This window comes from Idiotropiscis lumnitzeri, chromosome 15 (assembly GCF_059441095.1).
Source record: "Idiotropiscis lumnitzeri isolate Australia: NSW breed Sydney's pygmy pipehorse chromosome 15, RoL_Ilum_1.0, whole genome shotgun sequence".
Classification (NCBI taxonomy): Eukaryota; Metazoa; Chordata; class Actinopteri; order Syngnathiformes; family Syngnathidae; genus Idiotropiscis; species Idiotropiscis lumnitzeri.
This window is the reverse complement of record NC_142405.1, coordinates 4,925,087-4,947,939: the sequence shown is the minus strand read 5'-3', so window position 1 is coordinate 4,947,939 and position 22,853 is coordinate 4,925,087. Positions and strand designations below refer to the sequence as shown.

At 44.4% G+C, this 22,853-nt stretch overlaps 4 protein-coding genes across 4 annotated transcripts; 3 read left to right on the top strand and 1 right to left on the bottom strand.

The window, feature by feature from the left end:
- Positions 1-74: 74 nt before the first annotated feature.
- Positions 75-6,627, top strand: gga3b (golgi associated, gamma adaptin ear containing, ARF binding protein 3b). The gene is made up of 17 exons (XM_088317973.1): positions 75-150; positions 445-529; positions 631-706; positions 789-887; positions 1,197-1,320; positions 1,390-1,493; positions 1,591-1,671; positions 1,812-1,949; positions 2,021-2,102; positions 2,237-2,353; positions 2,452-2,718; positions 2,782-2,867; positions 3,268-3,401; positions 3,812-4,101; positions 4,295-4,464; positions 4,628-4,738; positions 4,868-6,627. The coding sequence occupies exons 1-17, from the start codon at positions 111-113 to the stop codon at positions 4,976-4,978; spliced, it is 2,115 nt and encodes a 704-aa protein (XP_088174099.1). The 5' UTR covers positions 75-110; the 3' UTR covers positions 4,979-6,627.
- On the bottom strand, positions 6,211-10,979 carry nup85 (nucleoporin 85). The gene is made up of 19 exons (XM_088317974.1): positions 10,402-10,979; positions 10,124-10,214; positions 9,787-9,943; positions 9,647-9,717; positions 9,518-9,561; positions 9,354-9,417; positions 9,146-9,267; positions 8,946-9,080; positions 8,694-8,816; positions 8,449-8,580; positions 8,259-8,365; positions 8,044-8,127; positions 7,895-7,960; positions 7,659-7,810; positions 7,392-7,509; positions 7,198-7,298; positions 6,950-7,101; positions 6,667-6,771; positions 6,211-6,384 (listed from the first exon to the last, which is right to left on the bottom strand). The coding sequence occupies exons 1-19, from the start codon at positions 10,432-10,434 to the stop codon at positions 6,286-6,288; spliced, it is 1,956 nt and encodes a 651-aa protein (XP_088174100.1). The 5' UTR covers positions 10,435-10,979; the 3' UTR covers positions 6,211-6,285.
- A 38-nt stretch (positions 10,980-11,017) lies between these two features.
- Positions 11,018-14,699, top strand: LOC148322399 (small ubiquitin-related modifier 2). The gene is made up of 4 exons (XM_088317979.1): positions 11,018-11,169; positions 12,362-12,493; positions 12,709-12,780; positions 13,965-14,699. The coding sequence occupies exons 1-4, from the start codon at positions 11,149-11,151 to the stop codon at positions 14,025-14,027; spliced, it is 288 nt and encodes a 95-aa protein (XP_088174105.1). The 5' UTR covers positions 11,018-11,148; the 3' UTR covers positions 14,028-14,699.
- Positions 14,700-15,675: 976 nt separating this feature from the next.
- LOC148322398 (jupiter microtubule associated homolog 1-like) lies at positions 15,676-22,076 on the top strand. Its single transcript, XM_088317978.1, has 5 exons — positions 15,676-15,899; positions 17,808-17,950; positions 20,419-20,573; positions 21,027-21,057; positions 21,523-22,076. Exons 1-5 carry the CDS (start codon positions 15,844-15,846, stop codon positions 21,657-21,659), a joined length of 522 nt encoding a protein of 173 aa, XP_088174104.1. The 5' UTR covers positions 15,676-15,843; the 3' UTR covers positions 21,660-22,076.
- Positions 22,077-22,853: the final 777 nt, after the last annotated feature.

Genomic DNA, 22,853 nt, shown 5'->3' with positions numbered 1-22,853 from the left:
TTTACTGTATGTAATTTGCTGTTTTTAATTTGTATTGAATTTGGACAGGAACGTCATGATATGCCACTCTCGTTCACACGCTGGTGACATCTCGCGATGCTTTGATTGCTATGGCGTACCAGGAAGGGGAGTCGCTTGAATCCTGGCTCAGTGAGTGATTATTGCAATTTTATAAATTAAAAGACACCAGTAGTTGTGCAAATTCCATGCCAGCGTTACGAGGCAGTCAATTATTCAATACGGTAGTTGTCAGCACTGCTTTCCGGCACTTTCGGCGCTGTTGTGCTCGTGTCTGGTCTGTGTGTGCATCATTTCAGTTACCAGGGTGGAGGTCTTTGAATGTTGTCCTTTCAATGTATTAAGTCTCTTGAAATTGACACACGATTTCAATTGTATGATTAGACCTATGATCAATATGTAATGATGTGAAAATGTATGTATCAGATAAAGCCACCCATCCAACAAACAGACAAGAGGACTGGGAATACATCATTGGCTTCTGTGACCAAGTCAACAAAGAACTAGAAGGGTTTGATTTATATTTACAACACGTTTTGTCATTATTATTATCCTCCTTCCTTTACAATATACTGTCTGGTATGTGTATATGAATGGTCTTCCCTCTTGCAGCCCCCAAATTGCAATACCACTACTGGTCCATAAAATCCATTCACCACAAGAATGGGAAGCCCTTCAGGCTCTTACAGTAAGAAGAAGGGGGGGGGGAATAATTTTTAGTGCAGTTTGTGCAAAGTTGTTTGGTCTGAATGTAATGATTATGTGCGCAGGTGTTAGAGGCATGCATGAAGAACTGCGGGAGAAGGTTTCATAATGAAGTCGGGAAATACAGATTTTTAAACGAGCTGATTAAAGTTGTGTCTCCAAAGGTGAGTTGTCTTAAGTGCACAGTGAGCCCTTGTTTATCCACTCCGGTCCCAACAACAATAGGTATTTATGTGTTGGCCAAAGATGGGCCAACAAAAATGAGCTCAGATTTTACGGTCATTGTAAACCGTCAAACAAATGCTACTTCAGCCTGCATTGAGCAGCAACACATACAAACAGAGCGTGACTATCAATGGAGCTAAGGTGGGCACCTTCACTGCCTTTTCCTAATGATGCTGCAACTCTAAATCACGACTGTAAAAAAATTGCTACAAAAAAAAAAAACAGTGGCTGGATGTATCGTTTTCCAGTACATGGGCGACACAGCACCCGAGAAGGTGAAGACAAAGATCGTAGAAATGCTGTACAGCTGGACCGTCGCGTTCCCCAGTGAGCCCAAGATAAACGAAGCCTACCAAACACTGAGAAGACAAGGTTTGCTTTGCATCAGCATTTTTTTTTCCTTCTCCCTTCCTCTGTTTATTCCAACATTTTTCCCCGCAGGGCTGGTGACCCGAGATCCAGAGTTGCCGCTGGACCGGACTTTGATTCCCTCTCCGCCCACAAGGCCCAAACACCCGGTTTTCGACAACGAGGACATGGGGAAGGTCGACAAGTTTTCAGAACGTTATCACCGTCTTTGCACGAGTCTAAACGTGCCTAATGTATTTACAAACAAGTGCGTTTGTGTGCGCGTGTCCACAGCTACTCACTGAGCTTCTCCGTAGCAAAAACCCGGAAGACCTTCAAGAGGCCAACAGGTTAATCAAAAATATGGTGAAAGAGGTAAGACGCTTGAAAGTCACGGAATGGTGCAAAAAAAAATGTATTTTCAAATATTTCATGCAATTATCTTGTTTGTTTTGTTAAATTTTGCACATTTACATTGAAACATCTCGGTGAGGATCTTATTTCTTCCCCCCCAGGACGAAGTGCGTGTGCAGAAAGCCTCAAAGCGCAACAACACGCTGGAGGAGGTGAGCATCAACGTCAAGCTCTTGTCCGAGATGCTCTCCCACTACGACAAAGACGCCTCGTCAGAATCCGACAAGGAGATCATGAAGGTTTGTGTTCCAAGAAAATGTCCCGGTTATGTTGAACCGTTACTCGCCAAACTTGTTTTTCACTGCCTTAGGAACTATACGAGCGCTGTGATCAGCTGAGGCGGGCCGCTTTCAAAATGGCCACTGAGGCTGAGGACAACGACGCCAGTTTAGGTTTGGAGAATTTTATTTTTCAGCCTAGTGTTGCAATCCATTTTGCTTCAGTTTCTCCCTCATGATTTGCAAATAATCACCCGCGCACAATCGATTTAATTCTTAAGGAGTAATGAATTGATTATTATGCTCAGGTGACATCCTGCAGGCGAGTGACGACCTCTCCCGAGTCATCAACTCCTACAAAAAAATAGTGGAGGGGTTGCCTGTCAATGGAGACAGCCAGGAGGCTCGTGGACACGCACGCAGCGGTTAGATAACTAAGCGCACACACAAAGATGCAAAGCAAACGCACGACAAACACACAAATGAAACTCAAACACACATGATCAACACATTTGTCCCCCAGATTCGCCAGAGACGACAGACACGCTCATCGACCTAGGCGGCACGGACCTGCCGAGCCCTCCGCGGGCGGCGGCGGCGGCGGCGGCCCCCATCCCGCTCTCAGGCCACCTGTCGGACATCTTGGGAGACTCGTCCTTCCCCGCCCTGCCGCCGCCTCCCAACCAGCCGCCGGGTTTGCTGGCCGGTCAGAGCGGCGCGCCGGGTCACCCTCCGCCCTCCGCGGCATCCGACGCGCTCGCGCTTCTCGATCATGAGCTGCTGTCGTTAGGTATGCACTCAACTGCTTGAGTAGACAAGTACAAAAAAATTAATATTTTTGTACATCACGCAGGACTAAATGATGACCACCCCGCTTTACTGAGCAACCAATTCAAACCAAAGCTGAACGAAGCATCCAATCAGTGGACTTCCTTGCAGGTAACATTATCTTGACGACTAACAAGTACTGATTGGGTAACTTTCGGTGTTGATGGTGGTCTTGCACTAGTATACTCTTTGTCCTCACTATTCAGTGCACTAGTAGAACAACCCAGATTCATTTTTCCCCTCTACCACTTTGGCCCTTCTAGTGCAGAATTTACTAGTAAACTAATGTGCTGCAATAGCAGCACAACTAGGCTTGTTTCATGCACCTAGAAGTAGCTAGCTAAATGTCCACTAGTAGTTTTACCTCACTAGCAGCTAGTGTGCAGAAATGTCGTGGTGTGGTGGAAAAGACTTTACCCGAACGTGTTGGACACGGTTATTGTACTAGTGCTCTTAATTGTGTTAGTAGTGATATCGAACAAATGCTCAAGAGGCTTTTCCGTATCTTCAGGCGCCTGCATCGAGTACGCATTTGTTTGGGAGTGCAGCATGTCCGGCTCCACTCTTGCCGCCAGCAGAACCGGACTTCAGCTCGCTCCAGAACCTTCAAGACCTGGCTCTCATGGGCTTCCCCGACCAGAAGAGGTGCCACACCAATAAGTTTGTTTTGTTTTTCGTGTTCGTTTGTAAATGTCCGAAAATTGCGAATAATAAGAAAACTAATCGCACTATTCTAACTTTATTTCTGGAAATTAACTTCTGATGCTTATATGATGACAACTTTATTCTCGTAAAATAATGCTTTTTCTTTTTCAGAAAGCAGTAAAGTACTTTGGGTAATATTTCCTTTTAAAATAGTACACTGATTTAAAAAATGTCACTTTTTTTACCAGTCGATTAAGTTTTGTTATGTATTTTTCTTTTTGAAGTTCGACCTAGTTACAATGTTATAACTTTATTGATAGAGCACTTTTTTTTTACTTAATGAGTAACACTTTGTATATTATATTAAACAGTTATGTTGAATATACAGTGTAATTTTGCAAACTTTTTAGTCACACGGCGATGGGAAGCAGTTTCGGGGCACCCGCACTGGCTCCTCCCCCTGCGGCCATGTCAAGCTCACCCTCTCCAGCATCGCTCCTGCAGGGCGTTCTGCCCGGCTCTCCTGGCCTGAGCCACGCCACGGCCCAGAACTTGGCCTCCGTGAACCTGGCCTCCATCCCGGGCAGCCCGCTGTTCCGGTCCCTGTCCCCGGCCCAGCCTGTCATCCAGGGAAGCCCCGCCAGGGCTGCACAGATGTCCCTCAGCAACATCCACGTTCCTCTGGACGCCATCAGACCCAGTGAGACAAACTAAAGGATTACGCTCAAATATATTTCCCAAACTATACTCAAGTTCTCGATTCTCTATTGAGAGCCAACATTCATTTTCGCAAATTCCCATGGAATGTTTCCAAAAAGATTTTTGCAACCCTTAATGGGCTGTTTGTGATGTATTCTGGCTTGCGATTGGCTAACGTGTCCTTCCTTTTGTAGGTCAAGTGCTGCCGGTCACCGCCTACGACAAGGATGGTGTTCGGGTTCTGCTCAACTTTGCTTCCGACTCTCCCCCTGGCAGGCCCGATGTTTTGGTCATGGTGGTGTCCATGTTGAACACAGCGCCACTCCCTGTTCACGGGGTGCTACTGCAAGCTGCTGTACCAAAGGTGATACATGAGTGTGAACTACAGATATTTTTTTATTCCTTTTTTATTTTTTTACGTATTGTACATAAGGGGTATTATAGTGAGTTTTTGTATAACATGTAAATGTAAAAAGTGTTGTTTTGCTTTTTTAAACAAAGTAATTTTTTTTACCCTCCTGCTTCAGTCGATGAAGGTGAAGCTGCAGCCTCCTTCGGGAACAGAATTGGCCGCGTTTAACCCTATTCTCCCCCCGGCCTCCATCACGCAGATCATGTTGCTGGCCAATCCAACAAAGGCGAGTCACCCCCCCCCCCACACACACACACACACACGCCATGCCACGTTACTCCCCAACACACACAAACACACCAGGTGACACAAACTCCCTTTTTACTGAATGACTTTGTTGTTAACGTATTTTCAGGAGAAGGTTCGCCTGCGCTACAAGCTGGCGTTCACGCTTGGGGATGTATTGTGCAACGAGGTTGGGGAGGTGGACCAGTTCCCCCCGCCTGAGGCGTGGGGGCACCTATAAACACACAAACACTGATCCACACACACCCCACTGAGGAAAACTCCAGTCTTCTGAAGGAGCCCCATCATCACTGCATTAATACAGTTGGAACAACTCCGATTTTTAGTTGGTTTAGCGATACTTGAGTTTTATTTATATAGTGCTTATATTGCTTTTTTTGTGGAGGGGGACTAAAGATAAGCGCTGATGAAATACAGTGTATCTTGACTTCTGAAGGTTCTAACTTCAGTTTTCTGCTATTGTTTGGTCATTTTGCTCATAAAAAAATATGGGAATACTCTGAGGATATAGCAATATTTTTTTCTACATTGGAAACCAAACTGGCCGATTTCAGCAAGACTTCAAATAGTGGCTGAAAAGTCGGGTCTTGATTTGTGTGGTGTTGTGACAAAACTTATTTAAAAAAAAAAAAAGTGTAATCTGTCCCCTTTAACATAAATATCAGAGTTGATGCTCCCGCCCCCGTTAATGACTAATCCTCACTGCATTTCATCATAATGGAAAAATTCTGCGTACATTTTCAGATGTGTAACTCGTGAATGAATTTGAAAACGTCGTATTCTCAGTATTTTACAATTTGTATTTATTTGCCGTTTACACAGATGTCACCATCTTAGCAAATATTTTTGCTTTTAAAATATTGTTGACATTGTCACTGTAGGATCGTTATAATTGGGACCGAGCAAATGACTTGAGTGTAACGCAGCTTTTGAATGGTTATCGTTTGGATTATAATTTTTCTATTTTCCTCTTAACTATTCCAAGTATCGGGGAATACAGTGAACCCACCGCACATTGACAGTTTGCCATTTTGCTTTTCTGTCTCTTGGCACCTCGGTGCCAAGGAACGATGATTGATGAGCTTCGTTTCGACATAAATTGTGCTTTTTGTCACCATGTTGTGGCATCTCTAAGAAATTGTAAACCTTCACTTTTAGCAGGGGTTCTCTATACTTGCGGTTTTCTTGTCAGTTACACTGAACCTTGACAATGTGAAATAAAATATATGGACATGATTTAAATGAAATATTCAGCAGTGCAATGATCAGCCTCATTTGCATAGGAGATGTACAGAAGCGCGTGTTACATGTACAGAAATCAAATCTACTGTATTGCCGTTCGTGAATGTGACGTTTCAAATTTTACATTTGTACATTCAGTTTGTTTGCTGCATGAAATAAAGATTTGTGTATGAGTGGAAGCTGATGTGTCATTCAAGAGGCACCACCAGGTTTGCTATCAACACGGGATTTTAGTTGGGAATGAATAGAAACGGTAGAAAAAGAGTTGCTGTGTATTTTAAGCGGTCACACTTCTACTGTGCCTTCGTTGACGATGGCCATGGCTAAGTTCCTGGCCAGGGCGAGTCTCAGCAGCTCCACTTTGGTCACCTCCAGGTCTTCCTCCTTCAATAGCAAACACACAACAAATGAAGAGAAACTAATAGGTCCAAATATCGTCACTTCACGCTTTTTCACAATTTGATACAATTGGTCTGTCTCCATGTTGGTTGTAATAATGTAATTAAGCATTATCAAACAAATGAGAAAGCTCTTCTTCACAACATGGGAGGGAGCCGTGCTGCATTATGTCCCCTTAAGATTGAACGTCGGGATGCTTTTTTTGTGTCAATAAAATTATTCAACGTGGATTGTTGTTATGCTTTGACACATTAAGGAGTCATGTACCTGCATGGGGATGTCGGTCGTGGAAGTGATGGGGTTGTTGGAGGAAGAGGTAAGTTCCTCCAAACAGAAGATGAGCTCGTAGGTTTGCTCCGACGTGAAAATGACCTGAAAAGCAACGACACTGATGAGCATTATATCAATTGACTTGGTTCACCGTTCACCATTTGCAAAGCTTAAGTAAGAGGCGGAATACTCGGTGGAGTTTCAATCAGAATTTTCTAAATGGAATGCAGGCTCTTATGGAGGAAAAAAAAAACAAGCTGGCATGTTTTGCCTTACTGACCTCTTTTTGCTCAAGCAACGGCAAGGCGTCGGTCAGAAGCGTCATCCAGAAGCTTCTGGGGGCGATCTTGGCCGTCATCAACGAGAGAAGAAGCTTGGCCGCCTCCCTGAAGTGCTTGTCTCCGTACAACTTGTGGAACTCGCGGTACTTCCCTAAGACAAAAGAAAGAAAACACCATCCGTCCATTATCGGAAACCGCTTCAGCCTATAAGAAACAACACCTAAATGTGTGTGTTCTTGTTGCATACCGAGGAACGTGAGCCTGTCACTGAGCAGCATGGCCGGACCTAAATTGTCTATCAGGTCCAGATCGGAAAAGGACCCTCTGGCGCAGTAATCCTGTAAAAATCTGGACACAAAAACATATAGCGGTTGATTCGACAGCTTGATTGCAATCTCAGCATTTTTTTTCTCCACGAGTCGTCTTGAGCCAAAAACAAACCTTTCGGAGATTAAGGTGGCGAAGGCAGCGTCTTTGGCTCTGATGCTCCAGGAGAGAGCAGATCCCAATCTGTTGTTCCTCAAAGCGCGCATGGCCATGATTTTACAAATACTACGCACTGGGTAAGAACAGGAAAAAAAAAATGTCAGTGATATGTCCACGCACCAATAGATAAAGCCACTGCGAATCACTGCATTCGCGCATGAAAAAAAAAAAAACGACAACAGCGCCGTGGAAGAGTGAGAATGAGCTTGAAAAAGGCGCTACCTTGTTCTGCCATCTGCCTTTGCTCACAGATCCTGAGCACCTTGAGGGCTTTGCGCTCCGTGTCTAAAGGGATGCGCTCCATCTGCAGCTCCAGGTAGACGCGGCCAAACTCTGGGCAGTGGTCAAAGTAGTCGACGGCCAACTGCCACAGGCTGAACACAAGAAGGCACTTGGGTAAGACTCGAGGTTTGTCGGAGAAAACTGGTCTTAAAAGGGTCAACTCAAAAAGCATCTACCTGTGGTGCGTGAAGAGACCAGAAGCATATTCCAACAGCAGAAACTCTCTCAAGTTGGAGCCAAAGCTAAAAAGACAAAAAAAGAACGACGTATCTTTGAGTCAAACGCTACTCAATGTGGCAAATATCGTGATGGGTTTGCTCCTTACTGCAGATTGTGAGACTGGAGGAGCTGGCAGTGATCAAGAAGGTCTGTCAGATGGGCCACAAACCACCAATTGTTGAGTGCAATGCTGAGGGGACACGCAAGGGAGGATTTAGCAAAAAAAAATACCGTGGCTGTGTGCAGATTACTACTTGATATACTATATCGTGAATAAAAATTGATTCCCGGTGCTCAGAGAATTCCATGAAGCGCCACTACCTGCAGTCCTTGATGACCTGATGGATGTCAAACTCAAAAGCGGCTAACAAGATGCTGTCCAGGGCTTCTGGCACACTCCTGGGATCCAGAAACATGTTCATGCATGACTGCAAAGAGCACACAAACAAATTAAACATCCGAAATTAGGAAGTGGCATGGACAGCAAACGTCGGTGCCGTCGCGTCTGTACATGGGCGTAGAAATGCAGCTCCGTGGATTTGACTGTGGGATGGCAATAGAGCAGCCTTGTGACCAGGAAGTGGTACCAGGTGCCCACAAGTTCTTTATGTTCCAGCAAAGTGTCTTCATCACCCACTAAGATCTAAAATGATAGGAAATACAACTTGAGATTTGATTTTTTTTTTTTTGATGGCTTAAATGGCAAAACACGAATACGACAGTTGATGAAGCGCAATGTGCTGATGGTGGTCTGACCTTGCATATGAGTTCCAGATGTGGGTTGCTGGCGAAAGAGTTGTCCTGGAGGCAGCGGTCCACTTCCTCGTGCCAGTGTCTCCACTTGATGTCAAACTCTGTCGGTGTCTGGGTACTGCCGGGCTGAAGGAAGATTGAACAATGGTGGGCTTTACTTCAATGGAGCTTGTTGCTGAGCTTATCAATACTGCACTTTTTAAAAATTCAGCCCCATGGCATGCATGCATAACAGGACACCAAACAAGTTCTTACGTTATAGAAGGGCATCTTGCTAAGCAGGTTGTCCATCAGCTTGAACACGTTCCTGGCAGCAGGCTGGAGGGTGGCCTGCTTCATCAGCAACTGTCTGACTTCTTCCAAGCGGCCCTGCAGCACATAGCCCACCACCTGCGCAACAAAATGCCATCACGAATGGACGCAAAAATCACAAGCAGAGTGTGCACATCACCTACCACGTCCCAGTAATCGCGGTGTTCGGCGGGACTCTCGCTTTGCAGCATGTGCGCCGCCTTCTCGTCCACGTCGCCCTTGTGTAACCTCACCCATTCAAGCAGGTGGAGCAACAGGGCACCCGCTATGGACACATGCAGAAAATAGAGAAAGGCTTGGTTGTGAACACCAAAAAAGGGAGAAATTAAAGCAGTGCACAGTGAGACTTACCAGCATCAATGAAGAGCACTTCACAAAGATTCCAAATCAGTTCAATGGCCAACAGGATTGACACCTGATTAAATAGAACACAAGTAGGGTGAGATAGATGCATCTGTTATTTCATTATTTAACAAATGGTCTGAATGATGTCAAACAGAAAAAAAAGTACACACCTGATTTCCATATTGTGTGCACACCGCTGAATCTTTGCTATTGACTAATAAAAAAGGAGAATAAAACAAAGCATAGATTATCACAGAAAAGATGATAATAATCCATAACCACAGTAAGTAAAGACAAACCTGCAACTTGTTGAAGCTCTTCTATACAGGCCCGTATAACAGATCTATAATTTTTACTAATGCTGACGAATCTAAGGAGGAACAAAACATGTTTGACATAATGATTAAATGTGAACTGGATAATTTTGAGTTGGCCTTACTGGGACTTCTTGTTTTTGCTGGGAATTTCCTCTTGGATTGTCTGCAGGCCAACAAAGATGTGGTGTGACTCGTTGAAGAGTTTGCGTAAAATGGGGGAGTAAATGTCCTCGTCCTTTCTGACCTCGTGGACAAAGGAGCTGCGTGAACCTGTAGCACCTGCGAATGGAGGGCACAAACAAGTAGGCAATGGTTACATGAAGGCCAACGCTGAGCATCTCTTCCAAGAGCCACAGACCATGTGTTGAATTAATTTCATCGGTCTGTGCTAACTGCTATTTAACATGAATTTGAATGTGATTGTGGCGTGAAGACTTTTTATATCCACTGAATACACACCAGATGGTTTGTAAAGGGTCTCATAAACGAGGATATCTCCTGGACCCCAAGCAAAACCCAAATGCTTCCCATGACTGGATGTTGGAATATTCTGAATGAAAAAAAACACAAGCATGACATGAACACCAGAGTAACAGACACTTTGCATCACTCAACATGAACCTGCAGTCCAAAAAAAAAAATACAATTTGCGCTGAATGTTTGAAAGGTTTGGTTGGAGTTTTACGTCCGACTTTTTAGCGAGAAAATTGTGAGAAGCAGCGACTGAAGTCTCTTACTGTAATTGCCGGGTCGACGTCGACCTCCTCCATCACTAAATAATATCAACACTACAGTGAAATATGAAAAATCAAATATATTGCGATAAAAACGGATAAATGAACTACAAATGTGATGGTTTAGCGCGCGCCAGCCATACAGTGAAAAGCCCCCGTGGTGCCGTCTGATGACGTCATGGCATGGCTGTCGGTTCTTGTGCCTGATTTTCCGTTCTGCCCTCGCTTCGTTGGTAATCCACAGTTATACCGATAAAGGACTGAAATTACTCTACGAAATTAAACTATTCGACAATGACCACATCGGAAATCGTGTGGTATTCTATTTTTACACCAAAGTAAAGGATCTTGAAATAGAAAAATGACGAATATACGATGGCCGTTTGTACGTAGGCGGTGCACAAAGGGAGCGTTACACGGGACACTCGTGCGAAGACAGTCGGTTTTGTGTTCATTTGTTTCTTTGATTCGGTGCATTTACCGCAATCTAAAAGCCAACAAAGGAAAAAACAACGACATGCGCGCTCACGCGGGGCCGAGAGTCTCTGTAACGCGCATCTTGGCTCTCCCGCCCACGCCCGGCTTGGCGTCCACCCACGTGACCGGCGACGGCCAATTGGAGCCCACCGTGCCGTGCGCGCACCGTCTCGGGGCCGCGCACGTAGGGTTTGGAAACTTTTAGCGGGAACGAGCACGTGCGCGCACCCGTGTTCTTTGTGTGGCAGCAAAGAGAAACCGCCAAGAGTGACCATGGCTGATGAGAAACCGAAGGTGAGTGCCACTACACCACGCCGCCTTCAAATGCGACTTGAATCCACAACGTGGGATGCGCAGGGCCTCGTATGTAGCGTGAATTCCCACGTGCTGCGTCTTATCGTGTCTAAGTTTGCAAGCGACAACTGAAGTCGTTGTACCGACTTGGATACACCGGAAGGCCTGTGCACGCGCATTGAGGGGCGCGCGGCCAGCATTTTGTGCATGAGCACACCGCGCAGCCAACCAGCTGGTGTCACCCTCACTTCGTGTCTCTGTTCGACAACGTTTCCATCCTTTTAATGATCAGATCACTTGGAATTGGACAAATATTTGCACGAGGCCCTGTAACGTAGAACAAATACCGCATTACTCTTAGATTAGTAACGACTCAGGACTTAAGTAACGAAGTACAAGTATTACAGTACGTAAGTATAGTTTTCACTTCAGGTTTCTACTGTAGTAACGAGTGATGAATACTTTATTCTTGCTCTTTATTTTTCAGCTACTTGTACTCTTTTTTGCTGGCTGTACTTGAGTCTTTTTAGGTTGACTTTTATTTTTAGTTCCTCTATTTGAAAATGGAGCGATCTCTACCTACTCATTTTTGTGGGGATTCTCATTTCTTTCTCAGGTCATTGAGTCCATGACAACTGAGCTGTTCTGGTTGTCTTAGAAGATGTTTCAATATCATTAGAGAGGGCTTCATCATTTCTTACGTTGTCATTATGAGCTTGTTACTTGACATTACATTACTATTGTCAAACTTGCAGAATTGTTAAATGTTCCAATCTTTTCTTGGGGGGGTGGCTTTACTATGCTTTTTTTTCCACCCCTGCCCCAAATTCATTAAAACATGCTGATAAATCTCCAAAATTAGTTTTATGGATTTTTTTTTTTTTAATCTAGGGGGTACTCAAGAGTACGGGCTGCGAGTTTCGCCATCCGCTTCAACATTTTCTATTGCTCAGTCCGCAACTTTTCCAAAGGCAGTGGTGTGAAAATTCTAACGTATACGAAACACGTCAGCTCTCTTGCCCTCGTTACTTCAAATTTGATCTCGGATTGGTTAAAGAAACAGTCCCGTTGTTGATGTAGTTGACGTTTCATGCAACCAGAAATTCGGCTGCATCATTGTACCTCTGAAATTCACACCGCCGCAATATAACAATGTATGTTTTTTTTTTTTCCCCTGCTTGTGTCCCCTTAGGAAGGAGTGAAGACTGAAGGTAGTGAACACATCAACCTGAAGGTGGCAGGCCAGGATGGATCCGTCGTGCAGTTCAAGATCAAAAGACACACGGCGCTCAGCAAACTCATGAAGGCCTACTGCGACAGACAGGTGAGCGCTCGGCGCAATACTGAGCGACACACATCCAACAGGTCGGCCACGGGTTTCAACAGCAGTTGACAGAAACATTGTGAGAGCTGTGAAGAAACATCCAAAGACAACAGTCCGTGACATCACCGGCAACATTTTAGTCAACCACCGTCCCTTAAAATATTTGAAGTGAAGATGAGGACTGACAATGTGTGTGTGTGTGTGTTTTTTTCTAGGGACTGTCCATGAGGCAAATCCGGTTTAGATTTGATGGACAGCCAATAAATGAGACAGACACACCATCGCAAGTAAGTTTAAGATATAAAAAAAAAAAAAAACCAGCAAACATCATTCTTGTACTTTTGGAATCATCTTCACGTGATTTACTGAGCATGCATTCGCTGCTTTCGCGTCAAGTCTTGCTGGAGGGTTGTCCACAATTTCATGCATTCTTTGCAATGTTCCCTCACAGGGACGGGTCATTCATGATTTGATATTTTTTGCTCTGGTAGAAAATGTCTCCAGTGTCTCTCCAAGACTCATGATTTGCAGACATGCAGAATTGCAGATATTCTTAAATGGACAAAAGCGGTTCTGTTGAGTAGTAGGGCATGAGACAAGAATAAGTCGTGTAATTATAGTTCAGATCAAGACATTATTTAGATTTTTTTTTGTTCCCCCCAAACAGCATGCTTGCTAAACTCCTCAGATAACAATTGCTTACCGATACAAAATTGCAGCATTTACCTTGGCTTTATTTGGAGTAAACCACCTATTACAGGCGGTCATTATTGCTGCATTTTTATTTCTATAATGTTATTTAGTGAAGTGATGGATGATTGTGGCGCCATTCTGTTTGACAGATTTTTAAGAACTAGTTCTTTAGTAGATTTTTTTAAACAGTATACAGACAAGTCAGAATTTTGAGTTGCAGGCCTTCAGTGTAGTACCACATTAGGCCACAACAACGCTGCCAGGCAGCACTGAGCTCTACTTAGAATGAGATGCAAGAAGACGAGGCAGAGAAAGTCCCACAATCCTGCAGTAATATTTATGTGCTCGCTGTGTTTTAAAGTAGCAGTTGTATAAAGATTTGGAATGATGACAACATCTGCTCGGCCGTCTGTGGCGTTTTAAATCACATGTTAGCATTAAATAGCAGAATTTCATTGAATGGAATGCTGCTTGTAAACCAACTGAAGTAACACAAAATACCTCTGATTTATACTTTTTTTTATATCGTCTTTCTATAGCATTTATTTTCACGGATTTCAAACGTAAATGAAAACGCATGCTTTACATATGCCATGTTGTTTCGCAAGTGACCTGACAGGTGTGCGTGAAATTACCAAAAGCAAGGAATGTCCGCAGCACAGCAAGGCTGGAAAGCAGACCAACAACAAAAAAAAAACTGCAATGTTTTTTGTTTTATAAGTTTTTGACAATTTAAAGCTCTTTTTTTAATAGTTTTTATAATTGTTCTTGTTCACAGTTGGAAATGGAAGATGAAGACACGATTGACGTATTCCAACAACAGACAGGAGGAGTGATTTAATCGACCGCCCCCCATATCATTCCTCATTTAACCGAACCGCAGCCTGGTATATAAATCATTCACATCTTGTCCTATTGAGGTTTAAATGACTCTGATGTACAGTATTTTCAACCCTGGCCCTGTTACTTGTGTACTTTCTGTACATAAAGCAATCCAGATCGATGTTTAGGATTTAGGCCGTCAAATTGTACTGGTTCTCAAATGAGAATTATTTTACTACTTTTCCAGTCGCCAGGCTAGGTCCAGAGTTTTGCTAGTAAATTGGTTCAAAAGGTGAGCTATGTTGAAACTGTTTGTGATGTTCACACTACTTAGAGAATGTGGTCACAAGGGGCCAAACTAACCACCCGCAAAATTGATTTGTGAGATCATGTCACTGTGCGTGTTGTCCACTTGAGAGCTGGCCACTCGGAGCACATCAATAAATGTCTGGGCTTTGTCAAGCTGTTGAAATGGGCCTATATGAAAATAAAAGGGTTTTTTTTCACCTTTGGATGGTGGCGAATGTGTGGACAATTGCATTGATTAATTAGTGAACCAGACCAAATGTCTTTTTTTTTTTTTTTTTTTTTTTTGGGGAAGGGGGAGGAGGAGGTTTTGCCGTCATGCAAACAATCTGTATTGTCTGTTAAAAATACCTGTTGAAATAAAGCTATTGTTGTTTTTCCAGTACTTCTATTTTGTGATGCTCTCCGGTGTGATTGTTTATCACATTTGTGTGTTTCAGATGCCCTGTCCATGGAACATTTTACGTTAAATAAACCCCTATAATATGCGTACAGCTCATGAAAAGGCACCAAGTGCTTTGTGGGTTATTAAAATGAAAAATATATGCCGACTAAGCTGAACTACTGTTCAGGATTACATCATGAGAGACATCAAGCGCAACATACGTCGATTTATAAATGTGGACATAAAACACCTCTGGATAAAGGCTGACCATATAGAGGTGTTTATACATTAAATATATTTAGTACCTGGGGTACATTTAAACCAGAAAGGATTTTTTTGCAGCAGCAGATGTTTATTTACTTCTTTCAGCATTGGCAGAACATGCAGAAACCACACAGGAAGGCTGCAGCTTGATTCGAACCCACAACCTCAGAACTGTGAAGCAGACAACTCAAGTATTAATACACCAATCTCTGGAAGCTGTAAGAGCATACTGTATAACATTCATCCATCTATTATCTGAGCTGCAAAGGTCGCGGGCGTGCTGGAGCCCATCGCAGTAGGTGGGGTACACCTTTGGACTGCTTGCAGGGCACCCAAAGACAAATTCAATCAACCTACTATGCATATCACATTCTTGGAATGTGGGAGGAAACCGAAGCACCCGAAAAAAACCCACACGGGCACGAGGAGAATATGGAACTACAAAGGAAGGCCCAACCCGGAATGGAACCGAGTACCTCTGTACTGTAAGACGGACGTGCTAATTAACCAGTCTTCCACCGTGCCGCCGAACCTTTTTCAATACTGCTGTTTTAAAAATGTTTAAGAGGAAATATCCCTCAGGATTTTTTATTTGATTTTTTTCTTGCTTTAGAAGCCTCTACCAACAACAGAGGTGAGTTCCGTGTTTTTCATCCAATGACAGACGATTTCCACGAGGTTCTGTCCAATTAGATCTAGACAAATAACAGTGGGCGGAGTCAGGCTTTTCCGTTACTGAAGCAGCTCTTCTCAGTGAACGGACGGCTTCAGGCTTTCCACATCGTCGGGTGGAGACTACCGCTGTTGATTCCCCCTTGGTTGTTGACTTTTCTTCCTTATCCCAACCGTCGCTTCGAATTCACCGAAATAGCTGTCGAAGATGACGACCACCACCACCTTCCAAGGAGTGGAACCCGGTGCCAAAAGCAGTTCCAGGTAAATGGCAGCTTTGTGTCTTTTCGGCGGCGGCGGTGGTGAACAAAAGGAGTGGATGCGGCTAAGAAAAACGCCTCTTTTTCTTCACGAGCAGCTAACCCGCTAGCTGTCGTTAGCTTGCCGGAGCTGCTGGTCGGGGGGGGGGGGATTCCTGTCACACAATCTTGCTAATTAAGTTAATCTGATGCGCCGTTTAGACTTTAGCTGCACCGCATGGGGTCATTCTGTCTGGGCTTTTTTACGTGGCTGAGCTTAAGGAGGGAATAACTTGACAACAAAAAAAAAATCATATTCAGTTTTTTTTTTGGTGCTTAAGTAAATAGGCCTGATAACTTAATAGTCACTCTCCTCCTCTTCTACAGTTGGAGTTACTCTTCCCTTCCTTCTTTCGTTGCAGCTATACCTTATTAAGAATTAGGCTGTGTTTTGAAAGCTGTGATTTAAAAAAAAAAACTGTCAAATGTCCTTTAAAAGCAAGATTACTTAATTGTTAATCCGGGTCACTTTAAATAAAAGACAACAGCATGTGTTTTAAACTTCCAAATTGTAAGTCCCCCTCACTGCAGGGCTACTCATCCAAAAGGTATGCAGTCATATCATGCCTGGAAGTCCTGAACCTCGCCTTCTCACCTCCCACTTGGCCCACAAAACAATGCAAAGAAAATGTGCTGTTTCAGTGCATGGATGAGGAGAGGACAGGGGGGGGTATGAATCAGGGAATATAAATCAGATTTTGCAAGAGGTGACCTGATGTTTTTTTTGCTGAGCAAATCTGTCAGTCATCAAGCGTTTTGATCTGGCATGTGTAGAAGGGCGGGGGGCGCCCAGGCGGGGGCTTTGCATTCGCTAAGCCCTCCCAAATCTCTCCTTCACATCTTTGCTCTCGCTCCTTTCAAGTCTAATTTAGTGCTCATCTTTGCGGCCGGTTGGTCTGAAAGGGCTCCTTCCAGACGCAATCGCGTGACCCCAATATGGCTCAGAGCTCACCAGGCCACCGAAATGCAGCAGCTGTCTTATCTGACTTTCCGTCTTTGGCCCCGGCAAACAAAAGCCGTTTCACATCGATGTCATTTGCAGTGTGATTCTAGGGTGGGGTCGACTGCCAGGCCGCTTAAAGCCTCCCCCCTCGCTCTCTCCGTGTCTGCGTGGAAAGCATGAGCTCATCCTCTGGCCGGGTAGGTGAGCTCTGCTTTAGCTTTTCCCACACAAGCCAAGCAGGACAGACACGGATGCACACATTTGCTGTCGTTCCATATTGACCAGCAGAGCCTCGGACAGCTGCTCAGTGTGTCAGCTGGTGGCTTCATTGACTCCCGAGGAGGGAGAAGGGAAAAAAAAAAATGGGAGGGGTCCAGTCGGCCTTTTTGTCCTTTAGTTCAACAAGAAAAAAGCCTTCTTCCTTTTGTTCAACTTGTGGTGTGAATGTACTTTGCTTACCAAGTCTGTTCATCCTGTGACATACATAATGTCAACATTTGACCTGGGTTGAGTAATATTAACCCCGAAAGAGAACATTGGATTGAATGTAGCCATTCAATAATGACGATAACTGCCCTCGCGTGTCTGTCACTGCAAAAGAATCCGACGCTTGCAGCTAGCTGGAGTCAGCAGACGTTCCGAGACAGAATGACTGCCAGCTTAAGAGAACCAAGACGTCATTTTAATGTGAAGTGAGCCCACAGTTATCGTGAGAGGCGGGGTACGTTCAAGACCCACATGTGAAAATCAGCGATATAGAGAAAGCATATCATCGCTGATTGCTTTGAAACAAAGAGAAAGTTAGTGTGAAGTTGGGCAGAAAGCTTTTCGAGTTGAAAGCGACACACGGTTAGAATGTTTGGAATGTAATCAAACATTCAACAACTGCGTTGTGAAGCAATAAAACATGGCTGACTTGCTCTTCCTCAGGGTGCTACGACCGCCAGGCGGCGCCTCCAGCTTCTCCTTCGGCACCGACGAAAACACCACGCCGCAGCGCAAGAACAAGATGGCCTCCAGCATCTTTGCAGAACCCGACGACCCGCACGCTCATCGGAGGAACAACCCACCCAGTCAGTTCCCTCTCCACATTCCACTTTTAAACGCTTGACTCCGTGTTGGAAAAGTTACAAACGACGAGTATCACTTTTAGAGTTTTCCGTTGAAGTCGTCAGAACATTCCACTGGTCTATTATACCAGAAGAGTGCTGGGATACGCGTAATTTGACCTGGGGCTTCGTTTTTGAGGAGAGGAGGTTGAGGGGGGAGATTAGAGCAGCCCTCAATGGAAAGAAATCGCTGCGTTCAAGTTTGGGCCTTGTATAGACATGAGCGAGACTTCAACGACAAAGGTGTTGTGAGCTCCCATGAGAGTCGGCGCCCGCCCATTTGCTTCCAAGAATCCAGGTACGGCTTTGTCCCGACGGGCTTTCTTGTTTGTTTAGCAGGATCTTTCAAGTGGAACGCTGTGGTTTTTCCAGTTTGCCGGCGTTTGTGTCAGTCTGCCAAAGCACTTCATGTTCCGAAAGCACATTCACGAGAATTCACCGCATCACACGTTTTCACTCCAGCCTATTTTGCAGGAAAGCATCTGTCTGCACGCCGCGTCGGTTTCTTTGATATAGCGTTAGCTTGACGTCGCGTTTTAATTTGTTCTGGCATCTGTTTATTCGTGTTTTTGACTGTTTGTCCCAGGCTTAGTCAAACGTCTCTTGCCTATGCTCACTCGTCTACAAAGCATCCATTTTTTTTCAGTGACAATATACCACGTGAGTTTCGCAATGAGAGGCTGTTTTTTGCGTTTATAACCATTGAAGAGACTTTAAAGATTGATGCTCAAATTGTGTTCGGAACTCTACGTTGGTTGGCTTTAAAAAAAATAAAATAAAAAATCAGCCGACTTAGGGACTGACCAATAGTATGTATTCATGAAAAACCTTAAATTGACCATACCTTCCCGATACGCTTCCCAAAAGCATCCCCTTCCTTCTAATGGAATGGTCCGCCTTCCTGCTGCCATTGTTAGACGAGGTGAAGGCCAAGTTCAGGCCGGCCTTCCTGTACTACTTCCTATCGAGAAGAACAAGCGGGAAATGTTTATTTGTTTGAAAGCGCTCGTGTTGGCTTTCCTCCGCGTGTAAATCGCTGTAACGCGCCAGATGCTGGCGACCACTTTTCGCGTCAAACGGCTTCACTCTGCATACTTGGTTCACACATATTTCATTTTGTTCTAGAGCTGAAGTGGCATTTTCGCCAAAGTCCGGCAAGCATTTGTAGTCAACTGCTTACATGTTCCAAACAAACAAACGCACCGTGGCGCCGCCAGCTACGAAGGAAGCACTTGAACGTCGGCGCTGATGCACGTCGGCGCTTGCATTCATAAACACTGCGAGTGCAGAGCGCGTTGACGGTTGCTAACTTTAGACCAGCTGTTGGGGGCAGCTGCTCCGCTGAGGCAAATGTTCGCGGGAATGCATATTCTCCGTGCCGAGGAGGCGTGCGCTTCACACGACACACAAAAAGTTCCGGATATTGAGAAGGATGCAACGATTGGTAGTGATTTATAAGGTTAGCTTGGGACTTCTTGGGAAAACTGTCGCGTCATGAGCGTTGGTCTTACGATATCGACACGTCTCCAAGCTTGCGGATGATGCACACTTGACCTAACGCACCCAAGGGATCTATAAGTCAAAGTGGAAAAGCAATTGGCGTCATTATGATGAGTTATTTGCGATTAATTTCTTCATCTTTCCATTTGATGTTTGCGTTGAGTCGTCCAGAGGATGCTGCAGGCTCATAAACGCGGCGCCGGTAATGAAGGAAGCGTTGTTGTCGAGGGGCCGACGCGGAAGCTCTTCGCTCCATTAACCAGAGTGGCCACTCCTCTGATTCTTTAGCGTCCATTGTCCCCCCCCCCCCGCCCCGCGTGACAAAGACGCTCTGTGCCGGCTTTCAGGTCGACTGCCCGGAGCGATTCCGTAATATTTGCTGAGTCACGATCCTTTCCTGTCAGGAGTCACTTGTGCATGTATGGATGTTTCCGTAATCTTTGTGTTGTCGGGAGAGTCTTTACACCGTGGTGGCTATTCAACGGGCCTTCGGGGCTTTTAAAAAAGGTGAATCATAAAGAACTCGGTGCACCCGCGCACCAACTTTAGTGTAAATAGCTCGGCTCACTCATGGTTTACAGCGCCCGGGTCTGGGGGTGACTGTGTGACTAATTGCATTAGGCTGCATATTGGAGGACATCTGCTCAAAAGCTTGAATCACGGCGGGTCATCTGGCTCAGCGGTTTCCTGTCTAATCCTTCTGTCATCCGATAGCCTAAAACATACATTTGGATTGAGAACGAGACGCTTCGGGTCAGATTTACCGATCATTTGTGCGTGCCAAAATGGCCACAGTCTTGATTGCTGTATCTCTTTAATATTTGCTTGGCTTCCACTAACACTTCCAATTCCATCTCTTGGAAGCTCATTTTGAGCAAACCATCAGAGTGGGGCGGCGTTTTATCTGAAGCCTTTCTGTTTCACATTCCCAGGTGCCAGCGATGCCGCCGTGGGCACCTTGTGCGGTGAGCCTTCGGCCCCACTGAGACGGTGCCAGCAGCCGATTCTGTTCCCCAAGAACCCTCAGCCGGAGCTCACCACCATCCACAACTCCGGAGCCGCTTTGGTGTGGAACCAAAGGCAAGAGGTAACGTCACCCGTGGCCGCCGTTGTCTCTGCGAATCAGCCTGGCCACAGATGAGATGTGACAGCTCAGGGAAAGCTTCAGAGAGTCAAGGAGGACTTTGTTCTTTGGATCGGATCTCATCCAATCCAGTGTTGGCGTTTAATGTCACACTGCTGGGAATGCGACAGTTCTGACACATATATTTTGGCGTAAACCTCAAATAGTGCCTGTCGAAGGTGACGTGTTTGTACATGTTGCTGACCTTTGCCTTGGTTCAATCAGTCTCTCTTCCTCTGTTTTTTTTTTATCTTCCCCTTTCCCGAGTTGAAAGGCCAGAGCTTCAGCTGTCCTGCTAATTATGTCACATGATGACAGGGTGTTGTCCCAAGTCTGGATGAACAGGCCGCACTTAAACGGGTCACTTTGGTTCACGTTTGTGTTTTTTCCTCATGTTTTCTCATGTTTTCATGACAGGGGGAGAATGGCCAAGAACAAGCAAACAATGGTGAGTATCTTGACATTTGTGAAAATATATTTCCTGGGATGTCAACTGTTGTCTTTGAAGAGCGCTTGTGTACTTCCCTTTTTGTGTGAATTTTTTTTTTTTTTTTTTTTGTATGCTGGACAACGGACCAGTACCGGACCGTGGTCCAGTGGTTTAGCATCACTGTATTAAAGGGCAAGCATCCCCTCAAATTAAAAGACTCTCAATGTTTTTTTTTGTTTTTTTTTAAAGGGGTGGCCCTTGTAAGAATGTTGCTCAATGAGAAGGGCAGCCAGAAGGCAAGAGGAATGATGCTTGGTATTTTATTTGATGCAAACGCTTCTGGTTGGTCGCACCACTTGAATCTGTTTTTGATGTGATCGATAACGGGTGGCATTGGTTAGAAACACAAGTGGAAAGTAACTCTTAATACTTCCTTCCTGCGATGGGTGCTTGGTTGTGACCGCATTGTCTTCTCTTGACCAGAGTGTCCCGACAACGGGGAGGCGGAGCTAGATGAACAGGAGGCACCACAGCCCTCCGCCCCGTCGGGAAGTGCCAACTCCTCCGCGGGCGGCCGAAGAAACCCACCCGGTGGCAAGTCCAGCCTCATCCTGGGTTGAGAGACCCTTCTCCTCTTTTTGTTTTATCCTCCCCACCCCCTCTTCCATTTGAACACTTTTTTTTTTTTTTTTCCAAAGATAAATGCCCCCATGTTACTGTCTTCCTCTTCGTCCAGCTTTCACCTCTGTGACGCGTGTCCTCCACACGGTCACGTCCGCCTCCTCGCTAACACCTATATGTCCTTTTCATCCTTTTTTTCTATTAAAGAACTGTCGATAAACGCACTTTACGTATCTCTGCGCCCTCCTCCCTGCCCGTTGGCGCCCATCCTGTGTAGTGCATCTCGCCTGCCGGGGAAGGCAAAACATTTAGCTCCCCTCAATCCTGTTCGTCCATGTTGTAAATGCGAAAAAAAAAAAAGAAAAGAAAACTGAATTGTTGCGTGGATTTCTAAATACAATAAATATTGATATGAATTTGCTGAGGCTCTTTTATGTTCATTTCATCATTCATATTTATTTCCACATTTTTTGTCAAATAGACTCCATTTATCAGAATTTAACAATTTCATGCACTAAATTATCTAAATAGTATCGACATAATGATGACCTGAACTTTAAATTGCTGTTATATCAAAGAAAATATTAAATGGGATAATTTGTTCGATTAAATCAATATTACTTTTCAAATTGAAAAATGACTTTCAATCTGAAATTGCCGGTACAATAAATAATGAATGCTATAAATTTTCAAGATAATCGTGTTTAGGTTAGTATTTATAATAATTTTTTTTAAACAGTTTTTTCTTAATAAATTTAGATTTTTTGGGGGGGCGGGGGCAAATGTCATACTGGGCTATTTTCTCTAGATACAATTTTACTACATAAAAAGTTGTGGTTGTTGTTCTCATAAAATTCTATTTAAGTTGTAATTTTTCTGGAATGTTGTGTTTTTATCGAGAAATCTTATTTTTAATGCAAATAATAACATATAATAGGGTGTATGTATGTGAGGGACAGACTTGTAGATATCCTTGACCTGATTTATGTGCTGCGAGTTTGTTTTTTTATTGCGGCGCTGATGTGTTTTGTGCGACATGCAATAAATATACAAACCTCTTCCAGACTTTGCTTGGTTTGGAAGTGCTCGCCTTGGCCTCAATCCTTTGGATTCTTTTGCACCGTTTGTGGAAAAGTGGCATCCTTTTTGTTTGCTTTGTTTTTTTTTGTTGCATTCTATATATTTTTCTGAAA

Excerpts from the sequence above, each read along its gene's own strand:
- gga3b (XM_088317973.1), top strand. The coding sequence starts at position 111 with ATGGCGTACCAGGAAGGGGAGTCGCTTGAATCCTGGCTCA. Across the intron at positions 2,354-2,451 it reads TCGTGGACACGCACGCAGCG|ATTCGCCAGAGACGACAGAC; the intron begins GTTAGATAACTA and ends TTTGTCCCCCAG. Across the intron at positions 4,465-4,627 it reads TGCAAGCTGCTGTACCAAAG|TCGATGAAGGTGAAGCTGCA; the intron begins GTGATACATGAG and ends CTCCTGCTTCAG.
- nup85 (XM_088317974.1), bottom strand. The coding sequence starts at position 10,434 with ATGGAGGAGGTCGACGTCGACCCGGCAATTACA. Across the intron at positions 9,718-9,786 it reads AGCAAAAACAAGAAGTCCCA|ATTCGTCAGCATTAGTAAAA; the intron begins GTAAGGCCAACT and ends GTTCCTCCTTAG. Across the intron at positions 9,268-9,353 it reads AGTGCTCTTCATTGATGCTG|CGGGTGCCCTGTTGCTCCAC; the intron begins GTAAGTCTCACT and ends ATGTGTCCATAG.
- LOC148322399 (XM_088317979.1), top strand. The coding sequence starts at position 11,149 with ATGGCTGATGAGAAACCGAAG. Across the intron at positions 12,494-12,708 it reads AGGCCTACTGCGACAGACAG|GGACTGTCCATGAGGCAAAT; the intron begins GTGAGCGCTCGG and ends GTTTTTTTCTAG. Across the intron at positions 12,781-13,964 it reads AGACAGACACACCATCGCAA|TTGGAAATGGAAGATGAAGA; the intron begins GTAAGTTTAAGA and ends TCTTGTTCACAG.
- LOC148322398 (XM_088317978.1), top strand. The coding sequence starts at position 15,844 with ATGACGACCACCACCACCTTCCAAGGAGTGGAACCCGGTGCCAAAAGC. Across the intron at positions 15,900-17,807 it reads GGTGCCAAAAGCAGTTCCAG|GGTGCTACGACCGCCAGGCG; the intron begins GTAAATGGCAGC and ends GCTCTTCCTCAG. Across the intron at positions 17,951-20,418 it reads TCGGAGGAACAACCCACCCA|GTGCCAGCGATGCCGCCGTG; the intron begins GTCAGTTCCCTC and ends TCACATTCCCAG.